The 13,149-nt window shown below is 48.8% G+C and overlaps 2 protein-coding genes across 2 annotated transcripts in view; one reads left to right on the top strand and one right to left on the bottom strand.

Annotated features, from left to right (window-relative positions):
• Positions 1-13,149, bottom strand: part of LOC138729157 (collagen alpha-1(II) chain-like) — a 94,680-nt gene that overhangs the window by 57,038 nt on the left and 24,493 nt on the right. Inside the window, exon 2 of the mRNA XM_069873154.1 lies at positions 752-899. Within this exon, the coding sequence (XP_069729255.1) occupies positions 752-899 (148 nt within the window). The remainder of the gene's footprint in view (positions 1-751; positions 900-13,149) is intronic.
• Positions 1-13,149, top strand: part of WHRN (whirlin) — a 231,093-nt gene that overhangs the window by 215,180 nt on the left and 2,764 nt on the right. The gene's annotated exons all lie outside the window — the stretch shown is intronic.

Below are 13,149 nucleotides of genomic sequence, written 5' to 3'. Positions count from 1 at the left end.
ATTCAGGTTGTAAGGTCAGGTATTCAGAGGAGCAAAAATGAGCATGACCCATATAACCTCAAAGCATCCCCCTGAGGTGCAATCTCAGCGCGTGCTTATGTGGCTGTGCATGACTTTCTATAAGATTCCTGCCCTGTCCACTGCTGAAACTGAAAGAGAAACCTGTTAGGAGCAGCTCTCCAATGCTCCTTTCTCTCACCACATCCACTGTCCTTGTCCACAGTAAGCTACAGCCCCTTATAAAGAACAGCAAAGACTCTGTCTATGTCTCTACAGACCCTGGGATCAAGCAGTGCTGATGGATATGGCTGTGCTGCCTCTCTTGCTCCCTCCAGTTACGTGCTGGAGGACAGACGTCTTCCTGATGAGAACACCAAGAAAATACACTCCTGGAAATGGTCAATCATGCACTGTGTATTCCCTGCACACAGCCCAGAAAGATGGAAGAAAGGGAAGAAGCGGGAAGGATGGAAGAAAGGGAAGAAAGGGAAGAAAGGGAAGAAAGGGAAGAAAGGGAAGAAAGGGAAGAAAGGGAAGAAAGGGAAGAAAGGGAAGAAGCTCACAAGGTCTAAATCACTCTAGATCAGCAACTCCTTTACTGGGAGGGCCTGGACAAGCCCACTAGATAACTTGTCAATGGGAACCCTGCCAGTACCCACACAGAGTGTTCTCTTTGGGTTGTTGTGGAATGGGGTCTTAAAGTAACCCTTTAAACCAATAAGCCATCCCAGCCCCCTGAAGGGCAGCCCACCTGTCCCCAAACGCCTCTCTCGTAGGGATGTTGAGCGTAGCGTACTGCCCGATCTCCAGAATGCTGCAGTTGGTTTCATCATAGCTCAAGGAGATATTGCTGAGGTCCTGTGCATGGGAAGTAATTTTGTCCAGCAAGTTCACTTCATCTGCATTGGAGGAGAAGAAAGAGATGCTCAGTAGCTGAAATACCTTCACTACAGGGCTCTTTCCTCGTTCTTCCTATTAGACAACAGCCAAAATCCCTAGATAGAAGGGAATGCAAACTGAGGAGATGAAAATAAATGACAAATTCAGGAAACTCAGATCAAAACAAATGTTCAGCAACCTCAGAAGCAGCCAGGTGATATTTTTAAAACAGAATGTGCTTCAGGGCCAGTGACCCAAAGACATAAAGAGCCATTCCTATCCCAGCAGTGGTGGTACCATTATGACCATATGGTTGGGATGCTCAGGACTGTAAAGCTGTGCCTGAGATACAAACATCCTAAAACACAAGTCTTGGATCAGCTGGGTACAGAAAACACCACAGTCCTTTCCCAGGCTTCCTTGTTGAAGTATGTTCTACTTCAATAAAGACTTGGACAAGGGAGAGGGGTGAAGTTACCATGTCCCTCGGTGAGGCGGGTGTCCTGATCAGACCATAGGGTCTCCTCTGTCCAAAGCAAAGTTCATTGCTATGGCAAGGTCAGGAGCTCCACTGATCAGGCAATAACCCTTTCCCAGCAGGTGAAAGGCTCACTTTTAAAACCGTGCTGTGAACACACAAAATGCTTTGGGTGTGAGGCCCTGCCCTGGCCTGTTTGGCACCACCATTGCTTCAGTCTCACGAGGAGCTTTTAACTCCCTTGGTGAACACAGACCTTTCCCTTTCCAAGTTCCTTCTTGAACTAAAGCATCATTCAATTACACAAATACCTGAACAAAAATTTGTTTAAAACCACAAAGTTTCTTGTTCCCCTCCATTAGCAAAAACAACTTGCAGACATCTGGCTTTACCCCGACACTCTGTTTTACCTCCAAGACATCTTCAGCCAGGTCCCTCCCTTCTTGTCATCCCTTTATACTGCTGGGCAGAGTGGCAATAACCAACCTGCAAGGAGTGGGGACAAGGGACAGACCCAGGGCAGCACCCCAGGGGCTCAGTCTTGCAGAAGAGGACTGAATCACTCTGGACCCGCAGCCCCTTTACTGGGAGGGCCTGGACAATCCCATTTGATGACTTGTCAATGGGAATCCTGCCAATACCATCTGCAGCAGCATCTGCCATCACTTGGGAGACATCCAGCCTCTGTATTCACTCTAATTCCCGTTGTCAATGAGGTGTGAGATTTATGTGAGGGCAGATGAACAGCCTTGGGCATGCTGCAGCCTGACAGGAGACACTGTATAGATCCGCTGCTCTGGAAAATAACAAGTCAATTGAGCAGAAAACCACTCTGGTTCAGTTCAGATGCTCATGTAGAAGTCCTGCCACCAGGAAAGGGAAAGAGCCCTGTGCTGGGGAGGGAATGGGGTCCTTCAGGAGACACAGCTATTTGTGGTGACTTGGGATCCCACCTGGCATCTCCCCAGCTCCCCGCATGGTCACAGCATGGACACATTCCCAGGCAACTCCCAGTAACATGAGCATTTAACAACCTTCAGCAGCAGGAACATCACAAAAAATGGCACCAAGCCTGGCAGGGTGCAGGGCTGAGCCCCTCAAGAGACAAGAAGAGACATAAACCCTGGAACAGTACAGAGTTGGCAGCGTCTATCAGTGCTGCAAGTGATGTGCATGCACAGCATGGGCAATTAATCTGAGACCAAACACAGCTGACTGAGGGAAAAAAAATCAGGAATGTTTGTCTTTTCTCTTTCCCAAGCAGTTTTGGGAGGTGATTTCCCAGCTGCTGACATCAATGGGTGTGCCAAGAGCTGCACATTCCATCTCCAAGGCCGCTTTGCTGGTGATTACACGCAGTCAAGTGTGAATTCAGTGGATTCTATCAAGTGAAGGCCCTTCCTACACAAGCTGCAGCTGGAGACTTGGTACTAGAAGCAAGAAACTTACAGGGAAGCTTTACCTGGCAGGGTATGGCCTTAATGCACAACTTGAGCATGTGTTGAAAGTTAGAATCATGGTCCATGACAACGTGTGCATCTAGGGTTTAAGTTAAGCATGCATTTGGTGCTTTCCTAAATAAAGTAGCACAGAGTCCTGTACTTATGGAGCTGGAAGGCAATCACAGGGGCAGATCTATGCCAGCAGATCTCTACAGCCAGGGTTAGTGTTTGCCTCTAGACCCTTCACCAACCCCAAGCGAAGAGTTTGGCACAAAACAGAATTAGGAGTGAAATTAATAACACCTCTTAAGAGCCAGCATGGGGACAAGTAGGAAGCACAACCCATCATAGTCAAGAAGGTGGCTATCCGCAACGTGGAGCACCAACCAGCAAAGCAACAGAGAAGCTGATGCTACTGTATGCCCAGAGCAACCTCAGCTCTGACAGAGGAGCTCTGCACTGCTGCAGCCTCTCCCACAGCTCCCATTAGAGCCTGGATGTCACTGGAAGCATTTAGCCACCTTTCTGTCCCTACAAATAACTCCCTACAGGTTTGTATGCACACGGGGAGCAGCAGAGCAAGCACCGAGCGCAGCCCCTGCACGATTCAGGCAATTCAGAGGATGATGCTAAACCTCTTCTGAAGCCAAGCAAGGGCAGGTGAATGACAACAGGTCATTTTAAACCCCAAAGAGGGTCACCACACAAACCTCTAGCACAGTTATACACTGGAGAGACCAGCCACTGCACACACTACTCTCAGTCCCCCTTAAGCCACAGGAGATATACTGAAATACATGATGTGCCTCTTGGACACTACCCCTCACAAAGAGCTGGGGAAGCTGGAAAGTAGATGCTCTTCTGCTTTACCAGCTCCAGACCGCAGCTCTTCCCACACATGCTACCATCTTTCCATTCCCTGTTCTCCAGAAGCAGCTTTCATGCATTTATTTTAGCCACATCTGGCCAGTTTCCATGCCACTGGGGCCTCAGAAACGCCAACAGCAGAACTCCATGGTGCAAAGCAAAGCATCAGATGGGGCCAATCTACTGCAGACACTGAAGTGTGTTGTGCTGCGATACTCAAAGCTCATTGCACTGCACTCTCATCCTCGGGCAGAAGCTGATGCACAAAGTTGTTTACGACACTGGATTTAGTGCTCAAGCAGCCTCAACACCAAAGCTTTTGCTTGCAGCTTCTCTCCAGGATAAACCAAGGGTCAACTCTCCATCCTGACACTGATGTGTTTCTGGTTGTTACAAGAACAGCACAGATTTACATTGAATTCCAAAGCAGGTTTATTTTTCTGTCTTTGCCTTATCCTCTGGGAGCAGACGTGCAGCTTCTCAAGGACACAGATTACCTGGGGAAACAATTCTCAGCTGCAGGGTCTGAGTCACTAGCTACCAGAGATCGGGGTCACAGCCTCTCTGGGAGCAGACTAATCCCAGGCAGGCGCATTCCGAGGAAGCAGTAAGTGCAGTCTCAGTGCAGCAGCCAGAGTCAGGGACCAGACAATGTCTGATACAACAATTCTATGTTTCCTTTACAAAAACCCTATGTTTTCTCCTGAGCTTTCAGCTTTCCTCGGGCTCAGGTGCCTTATCGCCACAGGCATACATCCCACTGCCTTGCCTCACAGGCAGCCTTCCCCATCTCCTTCCAGTGGCTGTCAGTGAGCAGATGTGCTCACAAATGCTCGTTCCACCACTGCTGAGCAACCTTCACCATCAACATGCTCCTACCAGGACGCCAGAGGCAGGGCTCACATCAAGCTGTGCTCACAGTCCAGCTGCGTTTGCACTGGGTCTTAGACTTGGGTTTCTCCTCTCCCACCTTCAGAAAAATGATGCAAGACAGCCCATGGTGCACATCTGGGACACGTCCAGCATGCCGAACCTCCACCTTTGCTATTCAACTTGAAACCAGAAGTCTGCAGATGGATATTTCTATGCTGGAAAGGAAATTCCTGGAATTCAGCAGCTGCTGCCAAATTCCACTTGCCTTGGGGCTCCTAAAGCAGTGCAGCAACCTTCCCAGGCAGCCCAGGGAGAGGGGATCTTGTGCATGGGCAGCCTCTGCAGGGACACACATCAGCTCGTGAAGCCAGAGCCAAGAACACAGCAACCCAAGCTGAAGTTAACCAGCAGTCATCAGGGTGCCCAGCACGTGTTGGGATAAACGCTTCCAAGGACCGGGAACAACAGCAGTCAGTGCAAAGGGGGACACCTACAAAAAGCTATTGGAGATACAGCATGGAGCTGTTGAATCACGTCCCAGGAATCCACTGTGGAGCTCGGTGTTGTGTCAGGGCTCTGCCTCCAACAGTCCAGCAACTGTACTGAAAGGAACGGTCACACCGTCCTTGTGTTTTAGTGCAGATGTCTCAGCAACCCTCAGCTCAGGCTGGGGGAGAAAACCAGCAGAGCCTTGCAAAGCTCAGCAAGAGAAATCACATTCTCCAACAACCAGCTGCAGGCCCTGGACCATCATTCCCTCTGCTGCCTTGGTCTGAGCACAGCAGTGCACTTTAAGGGATGGATATTGAAAAAACTATGACTTGTTTGTTTCCTTTATAAAAAAAAAGAGTTAAACAGTAAATCTCAAAAGAAGTTACGCATCCCTTTTCTCAAAATAAAGTCACATAGAAAAACACAGCGCAAGAGGGATTAGAGACTTCACCTCACCACTCTGAGAAGTGATAAACAAATTCCAGCTCAAACATTAAGTACAAGCATTACCAGAAGAAAGGAAGGCAGAGGGGTCTGCAAATGCCGTGTGCTGTTTGATGTCGGGGATTTTGTCAAAGTACCTACCTAAGACCATCCGCTCCATGTTTTCAGGACAGGGATTTCCTCCCCTCACTGGTCCCACACAGGGTTAGAATTCCCAAAGAACCAGAGGAGAAACAGGAAACATGGACAATGGCCCGGTCAGGCTGGGGACTAATAGGACATCCCTAAAGGCAAATCCATCCTTCAGGGAGGGTAGGCGGATAGCAAACCTTGACGAGAAGGATTTTGGTTACTCTGCAAGGCCAATCCAGAACATATCTGGTGTACAGGTAGCCACAGCCTAGCTTGGCCAGTGGAGACAGAATGTGTCAAGGAACACTGAGGTCGAGCTGCTCCCCAGGTTCTGGTGAGCCAGGAGCTAGACGACCCCAGTGTAGGAGATGCCTTGCTATCAGGCACAGCCCCAAGGGTGGCAAACACAATAGGCAGAGCCAGCCACTGGGAACAGGGTCCATGGGCAGCTTCAGCCAAGGCAAGCCATGAACCAGGTCCAGGGTTCACCACAGAGCACAGCCAAGCACACAGGGAGATGAGACCAGAAGCTGGTCTGGAAAACAGCCTACAGTATGGATGCAAGGTGCATCCAAGAGACAGAGCCAAATATAGGGCAGAAGACACTAAAACAAAGAGTCTCACCAAGACATAAGTTACCATAGTCCATCCAGGAGGCAAAGCCAGAGGCATGATTGAAAATGAGCATCCCACACCATAGCTCACAGAAGGGGTAAAAGCACAGAGCTAAGCTTAAATAGGGCTCCTAGGCTGAGGGCGTGGGTGGAGGTCCCAGGTGAGGGACCTCAGGAGGGTTAGGGCCATTAAAGCTCCTTAGCGCTCTCAGAGCCTTTACAGAGGTCAGTACTGGTCCTTCCCCATCCCACTCCTGGGGCTGTATCCTAGGTGTCCCTTGGAGTGGTATCCCAGGTTGCAGAGAGAGAAGAGTGCTTTCCTCTGGATCGCATGCACAAGTATGAAGGTCATACTCAGGGTTATGTTCTTCTCCAAAGGAGGGAAATGAGAGAAAAGGGAATGACAAGGGAAGACGTAATTGGAGCCCTGAGAGAGCTTGTAGCAGGGTCTGTCAGACTGAGTCACTTCCCCTGGACGTGGCACCACTGCTTGGAACCTGAAATAATTGGGCTGGACAAGTCCTGATGACAGCCTTGGAGGACAGTCCTGGAACTTGTTGGCTAGGGAACGGAGTGTATGAGCTAATGGGTCTTTTCTCTCACTAATTTCTGGGTGATTTATTAAAGTGTCTGTTTAGGATCACAGGCCATGTGCTTCAGCTGTGTTTTCGAACTCAGAACCTGAGGGGCTTGTACATCACAATTCGAATTTAATACTAATGGCTCTCTCTGCATTGAGTGATGGAAAAAGAGGGTTTTATACAGGGGTAAGGGTTTCCTGGCACCTCACACTGTTGACACCACCACATTAGCAAACGCAGGGTCCATAGTCAAGCATTCAAAACCAGATGGCCCTCCCAAAACACTGATGTTCCTCTGCTTCCCTTTCAACATCTCTCTCTTCTCCAGCCTTTGCCTCTTGAAAGATGCCCTCAGGACTGGAAGTTGTGCCTGACCTTCTATGGACTAAGGAGATCCAATACGGCAGCTTCATATTTGTTTGGTCTTGCCTGATGACTCTGCACATTGAGTGGACAAAGTCAAGGACACATCCAGTAGTGCTGTGTTTGCAGAACATCAACCTTCCAGCAGATCTTCCTGCTTTTCTTTCTATCCTAGCATTGCTTGTAACATAAAAAACATCCACGGCAGCCACCCGTATCACCTCCTGTGCCACCTTCATGTCCTGCTGTGCCCATTTCCCGTACCACCTCATAATTTCCTTTTAAGGGCAACGCCACAAGGCACATGAGATGAGATTTAAGTCACAACACACACATCTCGCAGGGACAGACCCCCATTCAGAAGGTTACACAACAGGATTTCAACCTTCATCTCCCTGCTCTGAAGAGCAGAGATAATTTGGGTTTGACGCAGTGACTGGAAGTTGAGGGGGACAGAGCCAAAACAGGAAGAAAAAGAGAAAAGCACATTTCTCACAGGGAACGTTGTACCTATTAGTGGAAGACTGAATGCAACCACCCATCCACCCACAGAGAGGACAGAAAATCTCAGGGAAGGAAAACCTTTCTGGAAGAAAGACCTTGCCGTACACATTGTTTAGACAGGAAAAAATGGAGCATGGGCTTCTTTTCAAGCTCATTACGCAGATCTGCAGGCGTGCTGCTGCTCCTTTGTATGGACCCGGCATGGGGGGCTCTGCTGGGATGGGGCTTTTGGGGACAAAGCCTGGGGAGAAGGAAGGGCTGCTGGAAGTCCAAGATGACCCCAAATAAGGATACGCTTGCTCTAAGGAAAAGTAGGCCAAGTGGCAGAAAAAGAAGAGAGCCTGTGAAAGAGCTTTTGGGAGAAGAGCAAGGAGAGCAAAAGAGCGAAGAGTTTAAGAGTTGCTAAACTCAAAGTGGGGAAGACGAAACCAGAATGGGTGCAGGAGTGGGACAATGGGCTTGGTGGGCGTGTCAGTCTTCTGCTTTACAATCCTTATGGGGTCTTTTCTCTGCAAATCCCAACTGTCCAAGCCATGAAAGAGCATAAACATCTCTTCCCATTCACTGAAAGAGTGTGTTTCATGCCCTTGTAGGGACAGGGAAAGGCTCTGCAAACTTCGAGCAATTCAGTATCCTGACAGCTGAGAAATGAAGGGTCCAAAGACCCTTTCGAAGGAGGCGCTGGGAAGGGCTGGGAGGAAAACTCACAAGGCTAACTGCTTTGCAGAATTTGGTGGCCTCCCTCGGTGGTTGGAGTTGTTTGTTTTTTTAATAAGGAAACAAAAAGGAAGGGACCTTTCCAGGACACGTACTAAGGGATCCCACAGAGCTCCTCAACCATCTCCTTCCTGAGCAACCAAAAGAGTTAACCTCCACCCTAAAATCCTGATCTCTGTGAAAATGCTCAAGGGTGCTGCATTTCACCCCAACCTTGCACATCCCTCACCAACCCCCCTGTTATGGGCAGGGACACCTCCCACTGGATCTGGTTGTTCCAAGCCCCATCCAACCTGGCCTCAAACCCCTCCAGGGATGGGGCAGCCACCACTGCTCTGGGCAACCTGGGCCAGGGCCTCACAACCCTGATCGTGAAGAATTTCTTCCTGATGTCTAATCTAAATCTTCCCCCTTCCAATTTAAAGCCAATCCCCCTTGCCCTATCACTCCATGTCCTCATACAAAGTCCCTCCCCAGCTTTCCTGGAGCCCATTTCCATACTGGAAGCTGCTCTAAACTCTCCCCAGAGCCTTCTCTTCTCCAGGCTGAACAACCCCAACTCTCTCACCCTGTCCTCATATGGGAGGTGCTCCAGCCCTGGCATCATCTTTGTTCCTCCTTTTTCTGCTCTGTGGATGCACGTCCTGTCCCCTCCTGGAGCACTGACAGCAATTGCGGTTGGGTTGAGCTCCAACCCTCACTTTACTTAAGCTAAATATTGTCAAAATGACTTTTTATCTCTATGCAGGGCTTGATAAGTTTAGCTAGAGGGGTATTTTAAAATGGATTTCCTTTAAACCTGTGCAAATCCACACACAGCCACTCTTCAATCTGCTCAAGTCTGCCTTGGAGCAATTAAGCTTAATTACTGAATTGCAGTGAATCAGCATAAACCAGCTTTGAATTGGTCTACAATGCTTATACAGAAGATTCTGTGAGATTAATCTGGAAACAACTGAAAAACATACCAGTAAAACTTGTGTGACACTGAGTGGGGACAAGTCCCAACAACACGGGTCCTCACTGCTGTGAGTAAATAAACTTCTTTGTTGCTCCATTGTCAAAGCAAATTAATAGCAAATTCTACAAACCATCACCCTGCAGGGGCTTGTTTTCAGCACCAGCTTTCCAAGAGCCTCCCTCTGCGATATTTTGTTTTAGAGGATTGGAAGATACACACATAAATACAAAGCCACTGGAGAAAAGCAATGAAAGGATGATCATGAAAATCTCTTCTGGGTGGGATGGTCGGCACCAAGCAGGGCAGCTCACAGCACAGCCTGAGTTTGTACCTGTGATTTGCAGCACCCTCTCGTGCTAATGAAGAGCACACGCACACTGCTGTGTGCACACCCCTTCCAGATCCCATGGCCAAGGCTTGTCTGTATTTGAGACTTCAATGTCAGGACCACAGGGAGGTCCCTCCAGCCCCCAACCCTGTCTCCAACAGCCGATGCTTGCAGGAGAAGAGAGGAAAGGACATCAAGAGAGTCCTTCCTGCTGCTTTCCCCCAGCTCCCTGCAGTGTAAGCATTTGCTGAGCCAAATGCAGTGTCCATGTCAGCAACCACTGGCAGAGACTTGAGCTCAAGTCTCTCCTGTGCTGAGGAGCACTGGAAAATCCTTCTGTCTGAAATGACCTCAAGTTGCGCCAGGGGAGGTTCAGATTGGATATTAAAAAAAGTTTCTTTACTGAAGGAGTGGTGAAACACTGGCAGGCGCTGCCCAGGGCAGTGGTGGAGTCTCAGTCCCTGGAGGTGTTCAAAAAAACCCATGTAGACGTAGCATTTAGGGATATGGTTCAGTAGGCACAGTGGGGTTGGGCTGATGGTTGGACTGGATGAGCTTAGAGGTCTTTTCCAACCTCAGTGACTCTATGCTTCTACAATCCCTGGGCACACAACACTTTAAATTTCTCCCTTTTGAGCTTTCATGATGTTTTGTGATGTCTTAAACTCATCCTAAGGCAGAATGGGATGCATTTGTAAAATCTCAGCAACGCACTGTGGGGAAAAGAAAGCTGTAGGAGGGCAGCACACAAACACCCACTTTCCAGGCTACACTCATGGAGCAGCGATAGGTAGGGAAAAAGGTGGAAGGGTTTGGTTTACCTCCTAACTCTCCCTTCTTCATCAAATGGCAGGAAGACCAACAAAATCTACACCAGAAGCTACAGAACTGAAACAAAGAGGTAGAGGTGAGTAAGGCAGAATGATTTCTTACTAAAGGAAATGAAAGTTTTGAGGTTTTGAATGGAGCAGCAGTTTGATGGAAAATATCTACTTTTGAAGTATCTCGGTCTCCTTCTTCTCCATTACAATTTGATCATCATACATGTTTCCTCCAGCTTAACTTCCCATTGTCTTAGAAGAGTCATTTTAAAGTCTGGCAGGGGCTCAGCCTGAGCTATTATTTCAACAATGTTGAAAGTATCTTGAATAACAAGGGAAATGGTTGGGTTTGTACTATCTTCTGCTGCAGACTAACACATCTAAGAGAGATTACAGCCTGAGAAAGACAAATACGTCCAGGGAGCCCATCCTGGGAAATCGTCTCATTTCACGCAATAAGGGTTTGGTGCACCCCAAAACTAAACTTTTCCTCCAGACTCCCCACTAGCACTGAACTGGTTGGTTTCATTCAGCTTAATGGCGACTTTAAACTGTACGTCACCTGAGGCTGAAAAAATGAAGCTTAAACCTGATATCACTGATGATGTGCAAGACAAGCCAGAGCAAAGGCAGTACACCCAGATGTTAGTCACTGGTGAAAGGTAACCAGAAAGAGTCTGATCGTGTGCCAGCAGCCATCTGTCACACTGCACAAATGCTATGTTGGCCCAGGATCTCTGAGACTTCTGGTTTCCAAGTTATAATCTAAGTATCAAGAATCCATGAGAACAGTAAAGCAGTGGAAGGTTCTTAGTGTTTTCAGACCCAGATGAACCAGTGGGAGGTGTCCCTGCCCATAACAGGGGGTCAGAACTGGATGGGCTTTAAGGTCCGTTCCAAGACAAACCATTCTATGATTCATTTCAATACCTGTCTAAAAAGAAAATTGCTTTACCCGTGATTATGTGGAAATGCGAATGAAAACCTGGGCAATGTGCTGAATCATCAGGGTAAGCACTAAGGTAGTAGTGCTCCCACTGGATCAGGGGCTCCAAGCCCCATCCAGCCTGGCCTTGAACACCTCCAGGGATGGGGCAGCCACCCCTGCTCTGGGCAACCTGGGCCAGGGCCTCCCCACCCTCACAGCAAAACATTTCTTCCTAAGATCTCACCTCAATCTCCCCTCTTTCAGCTGAAAATCTTTCCCCTTCACCCTATCCCTGCACTCCCGGATCAAGAGCCCCTCCCCAGATTTCCTGTAGGTCCTAAATGAAGCAGAACTAATGTTGGGAAGCACTGTGGGAATACATGTGTTGAGAAAAGTAGGTTGTACATGTCCACATCCTAGCTAAAGGGGAGGATCAGAGCATTAGCTTGCCCTGGAAGCTCTTGCCTGTCTTACCCTGTGCCCATCCTCCCTGCTCCCTCTAGACCTTGTGTGCCAAGCAAGGATCTCTTACACAATTCAAGCACTAAATACTGCAGCTTTTAACCTCAGCAACCCCACAATTCAGGCTTTGTGCTGACCAAACTGATTACTATTTAATTAATTACAGGCAAAAAAAAAATAAAATTAAGAGTGAGTTCCCCTAACTCTGCTGCCAGCAGACCTGAGGGACAGGAGTTTTCAGCAGAGCTGGAGAGGCGTAGGCAACCTCCATACAAGCCAGAGATATCCAGAAAGCATCTTTCCAAAGCTTTCACCTTCCGTGCACTCACAGGACCTCTTCAGGGCAGCTTACTCTGCTCCCAACACCAAGTCCTGGCATTCACTACCCTGTTCGTCTGCTAGGTCTCAGTATTTGTAACAAACTGGTTTATCAGCCTCCCTGCAGCTGCCCAGGGGATTAACTGGCTGGGGGAAGGCAAGGGAGTCAGATAGCTTAATTTGCTAAGCTTGATAAGAGCCAATGACTTCACCCGGGGAGAAATCACATCATGCAACTGTAAGTGGCTGACTTAGGTCATTCCCACCTCGCTCACTTAGGAAATACCTTGTTATTGCATCCCTGCAAGAGAAGCTGGAGAATGGGCAACCATCCTACCCAGAATTTACTGTGTCCTTGGCCTCACGCCCTCCAGCCCCATCGCATCCCTACCCATGCACAGAGCTGGTAAATTCACACTCAGATCTGGTTTGACCCACATGAATTCACAAATTCAGGGGTGACAAGCGGCTGGAGAAGCAAACTGCAGGGGCTTTGCAAGAAATTCCTTTGCAGCAAGCGTAAGACTCTGGTGTTTGTGATGGTCACTTGTGCCTCAGCCAGAAACCCCTCTGGTAGGCAGGATGCTTGCTGGCATCTGCTCTCGTATTACGAAGGTGTATTCCCAGCATGCCAGTCTGCAGAGCAAACCTTAAAAACATCACCCTGGAGTAATCAATGGTCTCAAAAGCACAGGGCAAACATGACAGCTACATCCACAAACTGGATGCACACCAGCACTGCCCATCGGGTGGACCTGGCTTTGGAGAGAAGCTGGAACTCAGGGAAGAGAGCTTGAGGGCAAAAGCCGGGGGACACGCAGAGGGTCACAGGGTCAGATGCAAGGCTGCCAGGGACATGCTCCCACACCGTGCCAAGCACAGTGGGCAGAGAGCCAGGGCTCAAGCCATGTCTGGGCTCCCAGGTATGGTCTGCTGCCTGCCAGG

The sequence above is a fragment of the Phaenicophaeus curvirostris genome, chromosome 20 (assembly GCF_032191515.1).
Source record: "Phaenicophaeus curvirostris isolate KB17595 chromosome 20, BPBGC_Pcur_1.0, whole genome shotgun sequence".
NCBI lineage: Eukaryota > Metazoa > Chordata > Aves > Cuculiformes > Cuculidae > Phaenicophaeus > Phaenicophaeus curvirostris.
This window is presented reverse-complemented; position numbering and strand designations above follow the sequence as displayed.